The sequence below is a fragment of the Lynx canadensis genome, chromosome B3 (genome assembly GCF_007474595.2).
Source record: "Lynx canadensis isolate LIC74 chromosome B3, mLynCan4.pri.v2, whole genome shotgun sequence".
Taxonomy (NCBI): domain Eukaryota; kingdom Metazoa; phylum Chordata; class Mammalia; order Carnivora; family Felidae; genus Lynx; species Lynx canadensis.
Window position 1 is genome coordinate 72,485,892 of NC_044308.2, and position 19,284 is coordinate 72,505,175.

General features: G+C 40.4%; 3 gene segments (V, D, J or C); all 3 read left to right on the forward strand.

Annotated features, from left to right (window-relative positions):
• The first annotated feature begins 1,500 nt into the window (after positions 1-1,500).
• LOC116738123 lies at positions 1,501-2,188 on the forward strand. The segment is given in 2 exon segments: positions 1,501-1,730; positions 1,854-2,188. Coding segments are annotated over 2 exon segments (468 nt in total).
• A 5,165-nt stretch (positions 2,189-7,353) lies between these two features.
• LOC115516216 lies at positions 7,354-13,030 on the forward strand. The segment is given in 3 exon segments: positions 7,354-7,663; positions 7,772-8,111; positions 12,650-13,030. Coding segments are annotated over 3 exon segments (408 nt in total).
• A 4,012-nt stretch (positions 13,031-17,042) lies between these two features.
• On the forward strand, positions 17,043-17,860 carry LOC115516211. The segment is given in 2 exon segments: positions 17,043-17,200; positions 17,388-17,860. Coding segments are annotated over 2 exon segments (489 nt in total).
• The last annotated feature ends 1,424 nt before the right edge of the window (positions 17,861-19,284 follow it).

A 19,284-nucleotide genomic window follows, 5' to 3' on the forward strand; every position in this document is an offset into this window, starting at 1 on the left:
TGACTTAAACTGGTTTTTTTTTTTTTTTTGATAGTGTAGATAATGACTTTCTGCATCCACGTGCTATCCTGCTTATTTTCAAACCAGTGTCATCTCAGTCTACCTGGCATTCTCCCTGCCATACCTGTATAGAAGTTGATAGCTGTTTGTCCCAAATTCCTTCCTAGCATAGTTTTGAGGCCGGTTGTGACAATTTGACTTGGAAAGTGGAGAGGAAGGGAAGGGACACGTGAACCAAAACAATATCCACTCTTGAATTTCTTACTCCCCTCTGCATGTGGGAAACCACTACATTGTTGTCTCTGGACTCATGAAGCTCCTTGATGTGAATCCATGGACAGTGGCTTTCAACAGTGTGAGCTAAGCTTCTGTCTCTGTGTTTAGAGATACATGTGTACAGAGCTACAGAAGATGTGTCCCTCTCCAGAACTTTATCTTGATAATCCTGATCCCTTACCTTTTGGGGAGAAATTATTTCATTCAAGGTTGGCAAGAAAATGTAACAAATGGATGGCAGTCAGAAGCATATTTGAGCCTAAAACTTGTTAATGGTATAGGTTTAGTATTTGTTGCCTATTTCACATTTAACAGCCACCTTATATTTACATCAACAAACAGTGAGAGAATGAGAATCTCCGATCATTCAATAGGGATTGAACAACTTCATTTATGACGTTTCTTCTGTCTAGAACTCATATATTCACTTTTTACTGGTTTGGAAAACCAGGAATATTTGACTATTAAAATATTTGTTTACAAAATAGGGTGACTTTTCTTCTGAAAGCTTTTGTTAAGAAGATAGTAATCCTTACAATTGGTATTATTTTAGGACCAAGAAATACTATATTTCAGATAAAGGCCACATGTTCATTATTTCTGTTTAAGAAATATTTAGTAAGTATTGGGGTGCCTGGGTGGCTCAGTCGGTTAAACATCCGACTTTGGTTCAGGTCAGGATCTCGCGGTCCGTGAGTTCGAGCCCCGCGTCGGGCTCTGTGCTGACAGCTCAGAACCCGGAGCCTGCTTCAGATTCTGTGTCTCCCTCTCTCTCTGTCCCTCCCCTGCTCACACTCTATCTCTGTCTCTGTCTCTCTCTCTCAAAAGTAAATAAACATTAAAAAAATATTTAGTGAATATTAAAAAAGGACAGCCACTGTTCTAACATTGGGGTACAGTGTTGAAAAACACAGAACCACTCAGTAATGACTTGACTTCTTATTACTTTCTCTGTATTCAATCCCAGCCATGTTCTGGCAGTCAGTGGATTATAGGCTGGCCCACAGTGGATACGTGAAAACATAAAGTACTGTATTTAATGCTTTAGAGACTGTTATCCTCTCAGCTACAGAAACACTCTGGGATGTTCTGTTAAAGAACTTCCACATCAGGTAGTGTCCTAAGAAGAAAGTAGACCTGAGAGGTCAGGATTGCTGCTGTTCAGATTTCCAAGTGCCACCTGAAGACTGCCATGTGCCTCATAAAGTCAGGGACAAAGACATCTTGCTGACTCTGGGAGGACTCTGGCCACCATGCATCCCGTTTCAGTCCCCGTCCAGCAGGGGGTGCAGCTTCCTAACACAAACACCTTTCCTGAGAAATGTGGGCTTCCACTGATCATTGCTCTGTCTCTCCAATGCTTCTTCTTGCTACGAATGAAGCACATTATCTAGGTGACACTCTAGAGATGAACTCTTCTCCAGGCTTCGTGACTGTGGTACTCTTGTTGCTTGGTAAGTAAAATGCCTCTTAAAATTTGGATTCTTTCTTCTGTTCTGTCAGCAAAACATATAAGTATAAATTTATCCAGGATGTTTATGTCCAAGGTAACACAGGTCTCTTTTCTTTTTTCCCAGGACAAACCCACGGAGACTCAGTGACCCAGATGGAAGGCCCAGTGACCCTCTCCAAAGGGGAGTACCTGACTATAAACTGTACTTATTCAACAACAGGGACCCCCACTCTTTTCTGGTATGTCCAGTATCCCGGAGAAGGTCCACAGCTCCTCCTGAAAGCCTTTAGGGACACGGAGAAGGGAAGTCACAAAGGTTTTGAAGCCACCTATAACAGGAAATCCAAAACCTTCCACTTGGAGAAATCCTCAGTGCAAGTGTCAGATTTGGCTGTGTACTACTGTGCCCTGAGTGACACAGTGACAGGGACTGCAGGGGGAGCTGAGCGCAAACTCTGAGCAGAACAGGGCCCAGATGCTGAGCATCTCTGACTGATCCACTCTGGTTCCAGCACAGTGTATGGTGGTTTGTTCCTCAGTGTCTGCTTGATACAAAAGTCATACAAATGGCTAGAGCATAGAAACCAGAAGGTGCTGAGGTCCAGCCCCAGCAGGTCCAGGGGTTCCCGAAGGATGAACGGCATTGGCGAAATAACAAATGGACACAGACAACAGCAGTGCGTTAGACTGGCTGCTTTATTGTGGCAAACGTGTCATTATATTTGTTAGCAATTTCCTGGTAGCGTGCATCATCTATGTTTCTCGGCATTACCTAATTCTAAAAATGTTCCTTTGTGTAAGCACCCATTAAGGAACATTCTGTTTATTTTCCTGTTATGTTCCCTCCTGCCCTTTTGGTTATAGATTAATTTCTTCATATTACTTTCATTATGTATCTACGTTTATTTATAGTCTGCAAAACATTTGCTTTGCTATTTTCATGAAAGGTCATCTAGCACTCAACACCTCAAGTGGAACGTTTACAGGGACATGACTTCTTTTTTATTTTTTTAATTAAAAAAAATTTTTTTTAAATGTTTATTTATTTTTGAGACAGAGAGACAGAGCATGAATGGGGGAGGGTCAGAGAGAGGGAGACACAGAATCTGAAGCAGGCTCCAGGCTCTGAGCTGTCAGCACAGAGCCCGATATGGGGCTCGAACCCACGGACCGTGAGATCATGACCTGAGCTGAAGTCAGACGCTTAACCGACTGAGCCACCAAGGTGCCCCCAAAATAAAATACTTAGAAAAAATAATGGTTGATTAAAAATACACATTTATCTCTTGATTTTCTCTAAAACTCTATTCAAGAGATGGTAAAAACATCCCACAGAGCAGAAACCCACAAAACCAAACAGAAACAGAAAAGAAGCTATCAGCAGACCGTGATGCCAACAAATTTTAGAGAATGAGCAGTATAGGCAGAAATGCAAACTTGTGTGAGAGACTTGATGAAGAAGAAAACGAGGCCCAGTGCAGAAATACCTCTGTGTGTGCTGGGCCCTCCGGGAAGGCCGAGGGAAAAGAAACCCCACATATTTTTGAATATTTTGAGTTACTGAGGAGGAGGATGTTGCCTGTGTTGGTACATGCGTGTATGCCTGCATGCACACACGTGTGTGTGTGTGTGTGTGTGTGTGTGTGTGTGTGTGTACTGATCGTATTGGCGCACAGGGAAGGAAAATAAGTGGACCGCGAGAGAAAATTCATAAGGAACAGAAGAGCCATGCACTCCACGGCCGTTTATAACAAGCAATGATCACTTTCTAAACTAGCAGAAAACTGGAAGTTGATTTTTGAGGAATTGAAAAGAGCACATAAAAAATTTCCTTCCAAATCTGTGTTATAAGCTTTCTGATTTTTGCTTATCAGTTATGCTTTCTTTTACTTAAAAATTTTTTCCCCTTCCTCCCTGTAACCCCACTGTAACCACTGATCTTTTTACTGTCCCCATAGTTTTGTCTTTTTCAGAATGTCATATAGTAGGTATCAAACAGCATGCAGCCTTTTCAGATTGGCTTCTTGCACCTAGAAATATGCATTTAACTTTCCTCCCATCTTTTCATGGCTGATGGCTCATTTCTCTTTTTTTTTCATATTTCTTTGATAATTTCAAACAATGATTTTTAGAATTAGAGTAAATCCATATACTCGTGTATCTATGTTGCTAAATTGGATTGAACTTGGTCTATGATATTTTTACCTATGAAAATAAGTATTTCCTTCAGTGATAATGATAATTTCAGAATGTTTTGTGTTATGGACTGGATGTGTTCTGCCAAAATTCATACGTTGAAGCTCTAGCCCCCAGTGTGATGGTATTAGGAGATGTGGCCTTTGGGAGGTAATTAGATTTAGATAGGGTCATGAAAATGGGACTTCCATGATGGGATTAGTGTCCTTATAAAAAGAGGAAGAGATATGAGAGCTTCTTCTCACCACCAACTGAAGGGGTCCATCTATAAGCCCTAAGGAAGGAGTTCACCAGGAACTAATCTCCCAGCAGTTTGATCTTGGACTTCCCAGCTTTCAGAACGGTGAGTAACAAATATCTGTTGTTTAAGCAACACAGTCTATGGTATTATGTTACAGCAGTCCTAGATGACTAAGGCATTCTGATAAAACAAACTTTTTTCCAAATATTTCTTAAATAGTTTAAATTACTGTAAAGATATTTTAATTCATATACCACTGGCTGAAAAATCCTTTATTCTGTGGGAATCTTAAGGCTGACCTTTATTTCCTTAGACTTCTGTTTTTAAAGTTATTTAGACATTAGGTGACAGCTCATTTCTTTTTAGCACTAAGTTTCCATTGTTTGGACATACCATAGTGTATTTCCCATTCTTCTACTGAAGGACACCGTGGTTAGTCAAGCGAGCCAGTCATATTATACAGATAGCGAAGTTGGGGTGGGCAGAAGAGGAACAGTGTGTAAAGTTCATCTCAGGTTTTCAATTCTGCCATTCCATATAAACTTCAGCAGACATCTAGAGTCTATAGCTCTATAAATCCATAATGAAGATAATTCTTTGAGCACAGGTACCAGGATAGGAATATTTCTGGGCATTATAACCATGGAAACTGAACATAAAATATCCCATTATCTGCTTTCAATTTTTTGACTGTTATGATTAAAATTCCCTAGTCCAACTGATAAGAAAATTATTTCAATACCCCCACTATCCTACCTTTTCATATATCTTGGCTGAGAGTAGAGTGAACAAGAATGAAGAGAAGAGATAAAAAGAACAAAAATATAGTGCGATATATATATATTTTTTTAATTTTTTTTTCAACGTTTATTTATTTTTGGGACAGCGAGAGACAGAGCATGAACGGGGGAGGGGCAGAGAGAGAGGGAGACACAGAATCGGAAACAGGCTCCAGGCTCCGAGCCATCAGCCCAGAGCCTGACGCGGGGCTCGAACTCCCGGACCGCGAGATCGTGACCTGGCTGAAGTCGGACGCTTAACCGACTGCGCCACCCAGGCGCCCCAAATATAGTGCGATATTTACTTTGATCGGCAACATGGGGCCTGGACAGAATCAGCTGTGTGGTTGAGAGGGGGGCCAAAAATTGCACAGGAAAGGTACAGAGCTGGAAATTAAATCAGAGTGAATGTTTTGTAGACATCCTATTTTTTACCAACTAAATTCTGGTTGGAATCATTTTCTATTTTGTCTTTGTTTCTAGAACTTTCCTGATATCAAGAAACTGTATTTACTTCTGTAATACACTAGTTTTTCTTTATTAGTATTTTTATACAACTGAATTTTTACATTGTCTGCCAAACTATTCAATTTGGGGAATGGCGGGGCGCCTGGGTGGCGCAGTTGGTTAAGCGTCCGACTTCAGCCAGGTCACGATCTCAGGGTCCGTGAGTTCGAGCCCCGCGTCGGGCTCTGGGCTGATGGCTCAGAGCCTGGAGCCTGTTTCCGATTCTGTGTCTCCCTCTCTCTCTGCTCGTCCCCTGTTCATGCTCTGTCTCTCTCTGTCCCAAAAATAAATAAACGTTGAAAAAAAAATTAAAAAAAAAAATTTGGGGAATGGAGCCACTCTTCAAGGATGTGTAATTCATTGAGAAACTGACTCTTCCAGAAATATCATTCATCCTTCCTCAGTCACAAACCCACAAATGTCTTAGATAACATGTTTTAAGAAAAAAAAAAAAAACCTTATACAGTCATGTATTGGAAATATCTCCCCTACCTCCTGCACTGTTGGCAAGCACAATTTTGGAGAGATTACTGTGCACAAAGATTACTGTGTATGTGCTCCTTCAAATCTGTATTTTTGTATTCTTTGGGGGAAATACCTAACAGTGCAATTGCTGGATCATAGGGTAGTTCTAATTTTAGTTTCTTGAGAAACCTCCATACTGTTCTCCAGAGTGGCTGCACCAGTTTGCAGCCAGCAGTGCAAAAGAGTCCCCCTTTCTCCACATCCTCGCCAGCATCAGTTGTTTCTTGTGTTGTTAATTTTAGCCATTCAGATAGGTGTGAGGTGTATCTCATCATAGTTTTGGTTTATATTTTTCTGATGATGAGTAATGTTGAGCATCTTTTCATGTGTCTGTTAGCCATCTGGGTTTCTTCTTTGGAAAAGTGTCTGTTCATGTCTTCTGCCCATTTCTTAAGTGAGTTATTTGTTTTTCCAGTGTTGAACTTGATAAGTTCTTCATAGATTTGGATAGTAATCCTTTATCAGATGTACCGTTTGCAATATCTTCTCCAATTCCAGAGGCTGCCTTTTAGTTTTGCTGATTGTTTCCTTCACTGTGCACGTTTTTATCTTGATGAAGTACCAATAGTTCAGGTTTGCTTTTGTTTCCCTTGCCTTCGACAACATGTTAGTAAGAAGTTACTGTGGCTGAAGTCAAAGAGGTTGCTGCCTTCATTCTCCTCTAGGATTTTGATGGTTTCCTGTCTCAAATTTAGGTCTTTCATCCATTTTGAATTTATTTTTGTGTATGGTATAAGAAAGTGGTCCAGTTTCATTCTTCTGCATGTTGCCTTCCAGTTTTCCCAACACCATATGTTGAAGAGACCTTTTTTTCAATTGGATATTCGTTCCTGCTTTGTTGAAGATGAATTAACCATATAGTTGTGGGTCCATTTCTGGGTATTCTGTTGTGTTCCATTGATCTGCGTGTTTGTTTTTGTACGAATACCATACTATCTTGATGACAACAGCTTTGTAAGATAGCCTGAAATCCAGAATCGCAATGCTTCCAGTTTTATTTTTCTTTTTCACGATTGCTTTGGCCATTCAGGGTCTTTCGTGGTTCCATGCAAATTTTAGTATTGTTTGGTGTAGCTCTGCGAAAAATGCTGGTGGTATTTTGATGGAGATTGAATTCATCTTAAACATTTTAAGTGTTGTGTTGTAACTTGAATTCTGAGTCTGACATATTTTTTAAAAACTGATTTCTCAGTGAAACTCATTAGTCTACTTTTATATGACACCTCATTTCTAACAGACTCTGGGAAGAATACACCATCATAGGTTTGGGAAGGAAGAAATATATTGTGCAGAACTTTTCATACCTCAGAAAACAGAAGGAACACATAAATTAGTTCTTGGAGGAGCCTCCAGGGGACGATGCTGCACAAACTAGAGATCTTGTTGCTCAACATCATCTGCTCACGCCCTCCCCCCTGCAGCTGGCTGAGCTCTTTGCAGACAGAGACAGGGACAAGAATCATCCGTCAGAAAGCTCCAGGCTCATCTCAGCAGCTTTTGCATTTTTATCTCAGCAAGGAACCTGTCCAAATTTACTTTCTCCACCCTTCTTATGTCTGAGGGCTTGGTTTCCTCAGCGAGTTTCTTGTCTGCTCAGGGGGAGATTTTCCTGAGAAGAGCCACTGCCTTTCTACTGCTCGGCCATGTTCCTGTTGCTTATCTCAACACTGGGGATATTTGCCCTGCGTGAGTAAAATTTCGTATTAGTCTATAGTTCTACAGATTCAGCTGGAAATACTGACTTTTCATTGTGAAGTGTGCACTGCTTTCACTGATACAACACTGATTTTGCAGGAGACACTGGAGCCCAGTCAGTGACGCAGCCTGATGTCCATGTCACTGTCTCTGAAGGAGCCCCTCTGGAGCTGAGGTGCAACTATTCCTCAAGTGGAACTCCTTATCTCTTCTGGTACATGCAGCACCCCAACCAAGGACTCCAGTTTCTACTGAAGTACTTTTCAGGGGACACCCTGGTTAAAGGCATCAAAGGTTTTGAGGCTGAATTTAAGAACCATGAAACCACCTTCCACCTGAGGAAATCCCAAGCCCTTGGCAGCGATGTGGCCAAGTACTTCTGTGCTGTGCGTGACACAGTGTCTGGGACTGCAGGGGGAGATGAACACAAACCACCATGGTAGGGGAGTTTTTGGAGACTGACGGTCTCTTCCTGTGGTATTATCAGAGATCTCTTGCTGTATGATGCCAAATGAGGCAAATAGAGCTGAGCAGACTCAGATATTTCTATATAATTCTATAACTCCATGTCTGATAAACTTAATTTAGCAGGTTTTTGGTCTTTGTAGAAACTACATGATAATAAATAGTATTACAGAATGATGGAGAAGATAGTGTTCTGATCATATAATACCAGGATGCTTAAAGACTGGCCTTGAGGTTGACCGCCTACGAGGTTAACTATATGAGTTTTCATTTATCATTTCTTCTGTCAGCCAACCCAGAAAACAAAACATGAACCCCTCATGTTCTTTCCCTGAAAAGTTTGCCTGCTAGTTTCTTTCATCATTCACAGATCATCTTCTTGGAATTTTTTTCCCCCTAGATCTTACTGTGTTGGTCAGAATGTGTCAGAATATTATCTTTGAGTGTCAATTCCTTTATTTAAGAGGGACTCTGAAAAATTTTAATGTATTTACTTACTTACTTACTTACTTACTTAATTTTAGGGGGTGGGGCATGAACAGGAGAGGGGCAGAGAGATGGAGAGACAGAATGCTAAGCAGGCTCCATATTATCAGTGCAGAGCCCATTGCGGGGCTGGAACTCACAAAGCGTGAGATCATGACCTGAGTTGAAATCAAGAGTTGGACATTAAACCAAATGAGCCACCCAGGCACCCCTTCTTTTAGTAATTTAAATTCTACAAATCTTCACCAGAAATTTTTGGATATAATCTCTTTTGCTGCTTCCAGCTATGGACATTTTTTTTTCTTCTTGCTTTTTCTCCTGTTCTTGTTTGATTTCATAGTTGGAATATTAGAGTTTGAATCTTATATGTTAACAACATTATAATTAATGATGTAGTAATTTTAACAATGCCAAACTCTGCTAGAAATATTGATAAGAATTGCAGTGAATACTAGGTGTCACTGGACCCAGTATAAACTTATAACCCAGTATAAAATTGTTTTGTGTTAGGATAGAAAGAACTGTGTAAGAAGTTTTATGGCCCTTGTGTTCTTGAAGTCTTAGAGATAACAAATACTCTGCAGAAAGGGGAGAGAGATAAAGAGGAAGCTTTCTAGCTGCTTCTTGGTTTATTCTATAATGTGTGAAAAGTGCCCAGCAGCCCTCAAAATATAGAGAGACTAAGTAGATCATCACTGACGATACATCAGAAGATCAACGGTAATTTTTAGGATGTGGTGATATGGTTATGTGTAATAAATGTGTTTGAGTGATTGCTGGAAGGGTACAAGGAAAGTAAATGCTGGTGTTGGAGACATAAAATCTGGAATAAGGAATTTGTATTCCTTTAATGTCCTTCTCCTTCCCTCCTTCCCTTTTTATTTTTGGACCATAATCTCTCTACCTCTGTTTTCAGGTGACACTATCATCAGCTCAAGTACATTGCCCAAAGGGACTGTGGTGGGCCCTTTTTTCAGATTAGTAGGAGAAGGAGAATTACTAATGTTTTTGATTCCGAACTCAAAGTGAGTTTGAAGAAAAATAGGATTTATATCAAGGACCCTGAGCAGTTGGGAGATCATACCCCCACCTTCCCAACCCTAACTCTACCTGAAAAATCAAAGTACCCTGTCCTTCTCTCTCCCTTTCTGCTTTTATTATTAGTTATTTATTTATATGATTATGTATTTTTTTATGTTTATTAATTTTTGAGAGAAAGAGACAGAGCATGAGTGGGGGTGGGGCAGAAAGGGAGAGAGACACAGAATTCGAAGCAGGCTCCAGGGTCTGAGCTGTCAGCACAGAGCCCGATGTGGAGCTTGAACTCATGAGCCATGAGATCATGACCTGAGCCGAAGTTGGATGCTTAACCGACTGAGCCACCCAGGCGCCCCAGGTTACATATGATTTTTATGAGGAAATTTCTACAATAAAGAATTATATTAAGAATAATGTGGGAATCCTGAGTTATTTTATCAATCAAACTAATAATTCTGACTTTTCATGTAATTAGCCAGTCTTACCCCATACCTCACCACTCAGAAGTGGCTGGCCTAAATGAAAGACATAATATCTTACTGAAGACTGAGTTACAATGCCAGTTGGGAGATACACCCTGACTGATGAGACTTTGTTAGTAGAAATTAACATGTGCTTCAAATCAGAGAAATTTATGTTACTTTATGCATTACTGTCTTTTACATAGTCAGAATTCATGGGCCCTGGAATCAAAACATAGATGTGGAAGTGGCTTCTCTTACTATTACAGCTAATAACCCACTATCAGACTTTGAGATTTCCATACTGGCAACTTTATGCTATGTGGATTTGGAGATCTTAGTCTTTAGGGAAGAATTCTTCTGCCAGGAGACAAAAAAAAAAAAAATCTCTCTACTCAATGGATGATAAGTATAACTCCTGGATATTTTGAGCTTCTCAGTCATTGAACCATAAAGAAAATATCTATTGGCTGGAGTGGTTGATCTTGATTAACAAGAAGATATTGGGTTGCTTCTACACAATGGAAGCAAGAATACTATGTTTGGAGCCTGTTAGTACTTTCATGCTCAGTGGTGAAGCTTAATGGAAAACTATAGTTACCCAAACAAAACTGGTTGAGGGCAAGGGAAATATAAAGTAGAGATTGATTAAGGAAGCAATAGATGTCAGTCATAGCCTTGTGACCAATTACAGAAACAAAGTTGTAGTACTTTTAAATTTATTTTTTTAATGTTTATTTATTTTTGAGACAGAGAGAGACAGAGCATGAACGGGGGAGGGGCAGAGAGAGAGGGAGACACAGAATTGGAAGCAGGCTCCAGGCACAGAGCCCGACGCAGGGCTCAAACTCACGGACCCTGAGATCGTGACCTGAGCCGAAGTTGGAAGCTCAACCGACTGAGCCACCCAGGCGCCTCAAAGTTGTAGTACTTTTAAAAAGTGAAGTATAATGAACATATAATGTTATATTAGTTTCATATATCCAACATATGGATTCAACAATTGTATACATCATTCAAAGCTCACTATGTGAAGTATAGGCAAAGTCATAGTACTTTTGCATATTTTGTATTTTCTTGTTATATATGTATGCTTACTTGTATGTGCTAAATCTTTCCTGCTACTATCTTTCCCATTTTCATTTTATATACAACCTTTTGGAAATTAACTTTACACTTTAGCTTATAGGTAACAGAATTTTTTAGAGGGGCTCTGAATCTGAAGAGTTATTAATATCATCAGTGATGGCACAATTGTATCCAGGCATCTCCTCATTTTGGGGAAAGGGGGAGAAGTTTTTTTCACTTGCCAAGAAGGATAGCAGTATCCTGAAGGAGGTAAAAATATTGAATTGTTTTGTTACATGTGTTTCAAATATGTGTAGAAGTTTACATATAGAAGCTGAGTAGTCAAAGGGGTGGGAGAGATTTATTAACTCTCAGCTCCAAATTCATCTTTTGCTTGTTCTTAAAAATAGATTTGGTCCCTTCAAATATTTTCTTTGCCAGTTGGCGCAACTTTAAAATTTTCAGTAGCAAGTGCAGGAAGAGAGGGACTTGCCTCCTTGTCTGTGTTCCCTCTGGCAAGCTCCTGCAGCCTGGGGGCGTCTCCAGCGACCAGCTCATGCCAGCACCTGCACCAGCTTCCTGCAGGGCAGTGTTCAGCAGCACCCAGGGGGACAGCAGCTTCCCTTAGCACCCCCATTTCTAGGTGGGTGTGTAGAAGAATGCCTCTCATAAGACATGTCCTTGTGACCATCTTTTCCCAGCATCCCAAAGGATGGTTTTCTGGCAAGTTCTCAAGGGTGGATTTGCAGCAAGGTCCACTGTTACCGCACCATAGTGACTTCTCTGCCATCCAGTGAGCCACAAGTGTGTCTTCTCCAAGGTCTGAGTCTCAGCCCTGGAGTGGATGGGAACCTCTTCCTGCATATTGTATCCCTGAGCAGTGGCTACACTTTACATCCCCTATTCCTGTAGGATTCCTCTTTCCTTCCTACTAGCCATTCCCTTTTTACTCCAATATTCCGTTGTAGTTAATAATTCTTTTAGGTTTTCCCTAGTCAATTTATTGTGCAGTTTCTCTCTCCTGAATGGACCACTTTTGTTCATTCACCAGGACACTCAAGCAGCTGGAGAGCATCCCCCATTTTCTCTTCCCCAACTCTGCCTGAGACGTCAAAGCAGATTCGACTTCTTTACTGTTTTATATGATTATTATATAAATATGAGAAACTTCCCATGATAAAGGATTATATAAAGGGGATTTTGGAAATATTATATGAATCACTATTGAGTTATCAGTGAATTTAATTTCAATTTTTCCCATTTTGTCTATATTTGACCAGAAATTCATTATAGCACAGAGGCAAATTCTAATCAACTTTGGCAATATTTTATTTTAACTAAAACAAATGATCATTCATTGACTAATGAGAATGTGTCTGGAGATGGTAATTCCTAGTCATATTCTTGCATTAACTCCCTTATCCATCCTTATTTCTGATTTTTTCTGTCTTTTAAATAGGATGGAAAGGCAAAGAGAATATTAAAACAATCTGAAGAAAGAATACTCCGTTCACCTGAGCAAGATTTTATGTGTCCCCTTCCAGTCATCCTCTTCCTGACGACAATGACTGCTCTTATTGCTATCACCGAAGATTGATTTTAAATGTTCTAGAACTTTAAATCCAGGAAATCATATGGCAGGGACTCTTTTGTACCTTGTTTCTTTCATTAAACAAGATTCACCCATGCTCTTGTGTGTATCAGTCGCTCATTACTTCCTCTTCCTAAGTATCCTACTATCTGAATATATCACACTTTGTTTATTCACATCTGTATCCACCACTGGCTGGACACTAGATCTGTTAAGGGTGAAATCTTTAATTCCATTCATAAAGTTTCAAAGTACAGACTACCTTCGATTTTTTTATTCTGTTGGTGCAAGAGTAGAGTGTGTCTCTAAAACATTTTAGCCAAGACATGTATCTTAGATACCTTTATTTAAAGACTCATGTTGGGGTGCCTGGCTGGCTCAGTGGGTGGAGCATGTGACTCTTGATCTCAGGGTTGTAAGTTCAAGCCCCATGTTGGGTGTAGAGATTACTTAGACAAAAAGACCCAGGCATAACATTAATTTTGCTATTTAATATACCCCTAATTTGCCAATAAAAACCTAACATATGGTATGCTCTCTTATTTAGTAAAGTTTCACATATTGGTCAAGATGTGCATATCTGAATTTTAGTTTCCTGTGCCATGGCTTTCCATTACAATGTAAGCTGATCCCCCCTCTGCAATTTGTTTCCCTGATGAGGGTCATTGCCTCTCCTTAGAGTTGAAACTTAATTCAAGTGGCACAAATATATGATATCTTATTGTCTGTGTTAAAAAGTTTTAAGGTAAATGGCACATCCTAACACTTTGATATATAGTTGACCCTTGAACCGCGTGGGGAAGAAGGAAATGTGTGACCACCAACCCCCTGCACAGCATCCCTAACTTTCCCTCTGCCTGGAGTCATTTTCACCTACTAGCTTCATGACACATTCATTCACTTTTTCATAATTTAAACTCCTAGAGAAACATGTGCACATATGAATATAGAAGAATGCTCAGAACGGTTTATTGTTGTTGTGTATTTCATAGATTAAAAAAAATCAACCTCTTAATACTTCTTCAATAGAGGAAGGGATGTATAAATGGTGGTATATTCCTAACATGGAAATAATGCAACAGAAGGATATATGTGTGTTAATATAATAAGACCCCTAAGATTTATTACTGAGTTTAGTTTTTTTCTTCCCTTTTAAAGAGAGAGCAAGCTGGGCGAAGGGCAGATGGTGAGGAGAGAGAGAGAGAGAGAGAGAGAGAGAGAGAGAGAGAGTCTTAAGCAGATTCCAAGCTCAGCATGGAGCCCAAAATGGGGCTCGACCCCATGAGCCGAAATCAAGAGTTGGGTGCTCAACTGACTGAGCCACCCAGACACCCCTATTATTGAGTTTATAAAGCAAGTTACAGAAAGGTATGCACAGTATGTGTCATTTTGTATTAAAAACCTGTAAATAAAACTATATTATATATTTTCTATGGATTCTTATATTTGGGACATGTGTGTAAATCTACAGTAAAACACCTGGAATCATCAACTCCAAATTAGTGAATAATGAAAAGGTAAAAATTGAGAGTTGTAGTCATAGGGGATTTTAGTCTTTATGTAATGTTTCATTCCTGTAGTAATTCATGCATTCATGAATTCCTCTTAAAATTAACAACAAGTAATAAGCTATCATAAAGGTTTATGTTTTCCTCTATGCTTCTCATCAAAAAGGCAGAAAAAAGAGAACAATCATCTTCTTCATAAACTTTGTCCAATCACCCCACATGCAAGTGTTTCTCCCTCCTCTGTGATAATAAAGCTTTTAGTTCATTCTCCTCTTAGGGTCCTACTCTTTGACTCTATTCTATTTATGTGTAATGGCCTTCCTGGTAGACTGTAACCTACTGTCTCATCTCTTTTACATATTCTTAACACCTGGTAAATTGCCTCATTTATGGTAAAACTTCAGCAAATGTTTATGCATTTATTCTGCACTAGGTAGAACAACTCAAATAGCACAAGATGAGAATTGCCAAATTGTCTTACGTTATTGTCTTCCATGAAATTCCATTTTATTTTATTTCATTATTTTTAATTTTTTTTAATGTTCATTTATTTTTGAAAGAGAGAGAGAGAGACAGAGACAGAGTGTGAGCAGAGAAGAGGCAGAGAGTGAAGGAGACACAGAATGTGAAGCAGGCTCCAGGCTCTGAGCTGTCAGCACAGAGCCTGATATGGGGCTCGAACCCACTAACTGTGAGATCATGACCTGAGCTGAACTAGGCTGCTTAACCCACTGAGCCACCCAGATGCCCCATGAAATTCCATTTTAAAAGTAGGATTTGGGGGCACCGGGGTGGCTCAGTCAGTTAAGCAGCCGACTTTGGCTCAGGTCGTAATCTCACAGTTGGTGAGTTCGAACCTGGTGTGGGACTCTGTGGCTGACAGCTCAGAACCTGGAGCCTGCTTCAGATTCTGTCTTCCTCTCTCTCTACCCCTCCCAGCTCATGCTCTCTCTCTCAAAAATAAATAAACATTAAAAAATTTTTTTTAAAAAGTAGGATTGGTTTACTTTTAATCCCCATTCAGTCTAAGCAGTTACTTTGTTTCCTGGTCATCTGCTTCATGAGGAAGCATGGAAGAATGGAGCTGGGGTCTGTGCCTGCTGAGTTGCTTGGTCTGAAGTGGTCTTTCTGAACTGTTTTGGTCCACTAGGGGGCACTCTAGGCTTTAAAAGAAACAAAGATTTTTTTTTTTCCCCCAATAGTAAGAGAGTTGAACAATTATAAAGAACAGAAAACATGTAAGCCAATGAAATTATAGATAGCAAAGGTGGGGGGGAAATGGGCAAACATAATTGTGTAAGGTTCATCTCAGATTTTCAGAGTTGCCATTCCATATAAACTGCAAAAAGTTGTAGGCTATTTCTCTGTCAGCCACGGTGAGAATGATTGTCTGAGCACGGTAGGTAAATAAAAACATTTCTGGGTACTCATGAGGTAGCTTAACAGAAAACATCCCCTGACGTGTTTTCAATTTTTAAATTGTTATGAATAAAATCCCCAGAACCACGGACCTAGAAATTATTTCAATACCCCAGATATCCTACCTTCTTATATATCCTGGGTGAGAATGGAGGAACAAGAATGAAGAGAAGAAGAAAAAAGAACAAAAAAAATAAAGAACAAAAATAGAAGGAAAGGGGGGATGACAGAATTTACTCTGACCAGTACTGTGTGGCCTGGCCAGAATAACCTGTGTGGGTGAGCAGGGTGTCCAAGAGTTACACGGGAGAGGTAGAGAGGTGGAAATTAAATCAGGGTAGACATTATGCAGACACCCTATTTTTCACCAACCAAATTCTGGTTGGAATCATTTTCCTCATCTTCTTTTTTTAAATGCTTATTTATTGGGGCGCCTGGGTGGCTCAGTCGGTTGAACGTCCGACTTCGGCTCAGGTCATGATCTCGCGGTTTGTGAGTTCGAGCCCCGCGTCTGGCTCTGTGCTGACAGCTCAGAGCCTGGAGCCTGCTTCGGGTTCTACCTCTCCTTCTCTCTCTGCCCCTCCCCTGCTCATGCTCTGTCTCTCTCTCTCTCTCTCTGTCAAAAATAAATAAACATTAAAAAAAATTAAATACTTAGTTGGAAGAAACAAAAAAAATTAAATGCTTATTTATTTAAGAGGAGAGTGCAAACATTAGAGGGCTAGAGAGGGAGAGAGAGAATAGCAAGCAGGCTCCACACTCAGTGAAGAGCCCACCTTGGGTTTGAACACAATAATCATGAGATCATGACCTGACCCAAAATCAAGAGTCATACGGTTTACCACCAAGCCACCCAGGCGCCCTTGGAATCATTTTCTGTGCAGATGGTGACTATATGTCTTGGTTTCTAGAACTCTCCCGATTTCAGGAAATTATTTTTACTTCTGCAAAACAGAATGCATGCTATCAGATAGTTTTCCTTAGTCAGAATTTTCGTATCACTGAATTCTAACATCGTCTGTCTAACTATGCAGTTTGGGAAATGGGATCACTCTTCTCTATGATTTCCAAGGTTCTGTGTAACTCACTGAGACACTAACTCTTCTAGAAATATCATTCACCCTTCCTCAGTCACTAACCCACAAATTTCTCACATAACATGTTTTAAGAAAAATAAAGACCTTATAAGTGCATATATTGGAAATACCGTCCCTACCTCCCTGCACCGTTGACAAGCACAGTTTTGGACAGATTACTCTGCAGTCTCCCTGGGCCGCTGTGGGTGGAGTCTCAGTCCCGGGACTGCCAGGGTTCAGGCGTGATTGGTGCTCAGTGATTCTGGAGGGACGTGGTGACTGTTGACAACACAACTTCTCTGACCCAAGACTCTACACTCTTCAGAGTAGGGGTGAAGGCACGTCAGCGACCAGACAAGGAGTCATGAAGAGACAGCGGGGAGCCCTGCTGGGGCTTCTGTGGCTGCAGGTTTGCTGTGAGTGGGGGCGTCCCAGACGGGGGCTGGGGAGGTTCATAGCCCGCAGTGGAGGGGGAGCTGGCACAGAGCTCCTGCAGGGTCTACACCCTCAGCAGGTGTTCCCGGGAATACTTTATGGGTTTGAAAACTGCCTCAGTGGCTCTGCAGTGACTTCTTTTGTGTTTGGTTTTGTCTTTCCAAGCAGGGGTGAGAGGGATGGACGTGGAGCAGACACCTGCAGCCCTGAGCCTCCAGGAGGGAGCCAGCTCTACCCTGAGGTGCAATTTTTCCAGCTCGGTGACCAATGTGCAGTGGTTCCGACAGAACCCCGGGGGCGGCGGCCTCACCCGGCTGTTTTACATCGCTTCAGGGATGAAGCAGGATGGGAGGTTGAACTGCACGGTGAACACTAAGGACCGGCACAGCAGCCTGCACATCAGGGCCTCCCAGCAGGAAGACTCAGCCACCTATCTGTGTGCGGTGCAGGCACAGTGCTCCCTGCTGCTCTGCAGCCTGTCCCCAAACTGCAGCTGGGCTCCCAGCCCAGCCTCCTCCACCAGGAAGCCTTCCTTGTGCAGCCGCATTTGCACAGCGTGCTTGGGACCATCTGGGGCTTTGCAGGCTCAAAGCTGGTGGCGGTAAACCTTGACAATAAATTATTTCAAAATGAAAGTGTGTATGTGCACATTGCATAAAGCATATTGGAAGGATGTTAGTTCTTAAAATGTTTAGAATCTCTGATTTTGGAACTTGCTGCCACATGGGAAAGCAAAGATCCGTAGGCTTTGAAATAGAAATTTAAGATAAAGATAAGAGCCTCAATGGAAAAGAATAACAGTTTCATGAAAAGTGTCAACTGATTCAATAACCGCTCATTAACACAGAAGCTAATTTGAAGTTCATTTTTCTTATAACTTAAGACACAATAAAATACATAGACAAGCATTCTGAATTGTACAGAAATCATGAAGCCAATTTTAGTTTCATAAACATGGTCCTAAAGTTACAGAAAATGTCAGAAAAACCAATTAAATGCTTCCGTATAAATTTACATTTAAAATTAAATTCAGATTTACATGAAACTGAATGGTATGTAAAGTCATATATATAAAAATTGTTCCTCTAGAAACATCAGTGCTAGATTTACTTTATATTTCATTAATTTATCAGATACCTATGCTAATTTTCTCCTAGCATATGAAAACAGCCTTTAAGATCTGTTGCACCAACAGAAATATTCTTCTCAAAATTAAAAATTATCAAAAATTTCATTTGCAGTATTACATTTACCAACAATGACATTGTTATATCGATTGAAACAAAGTTACTAAAAGTATAAATTTTGATAACCTAATAATTAATTTGGAGAAAGCAACCTAGAAAAATATTATTATAGTACACTACCAAAGTATTATTGTTTTTTTTTAGGGTTTGGTATGTTTAATAACTTGTATATGTTTATTATATTAATATCTTTATATATTAATATACATTTGATTTTTTTTAATGTTTATTTATTTTTGAGACAGAGAGAGACAGAGCATGAATGGGGGAGGGTCAGAGAGAGAGAGAGAGAGGGAGACACAGAATCTGAAGTAGGCTCCAGGCTCCGAGCTGTCAGCACAGAGCCCGATGTGGGGCTTGAACTCACAAACCAGGATATCATGACCCGAGCCGAAGTCAGACGTTTAACCGACTGAGCCACCCAGGCACCCCTACATTTGATTTCTTTACAGTTTGTTTATTTTGAGAGAAAAAGGGGGGACAGAGGGAGAAAGAGAGAGAGAATCCCAAGCAGGCTCTATGCCCAGCACGGTGCCAATGAGGGGCTTGAGGCAAGCTCTGACCCTTGACAGTGAAATCATGACCTGAGCCCAAGTTGATAGTTGGATGTTTAATCTACTCAACCACTCAGGCTGACTTTTTTAAAGACAGTTTTATATTTTATTACATAGTTTAATTTTTTTTTCTTTTTAAACATGGGGCCACAAATTTTCTGTTTCATTGCATATCGCCAATTATATAGCCAGCTCTGCCTGGGAAGTTTGAACACCCAAGTTAAACTGGAATAAGGGAACTAGAAGCCAGAAAGCAATCAGGCT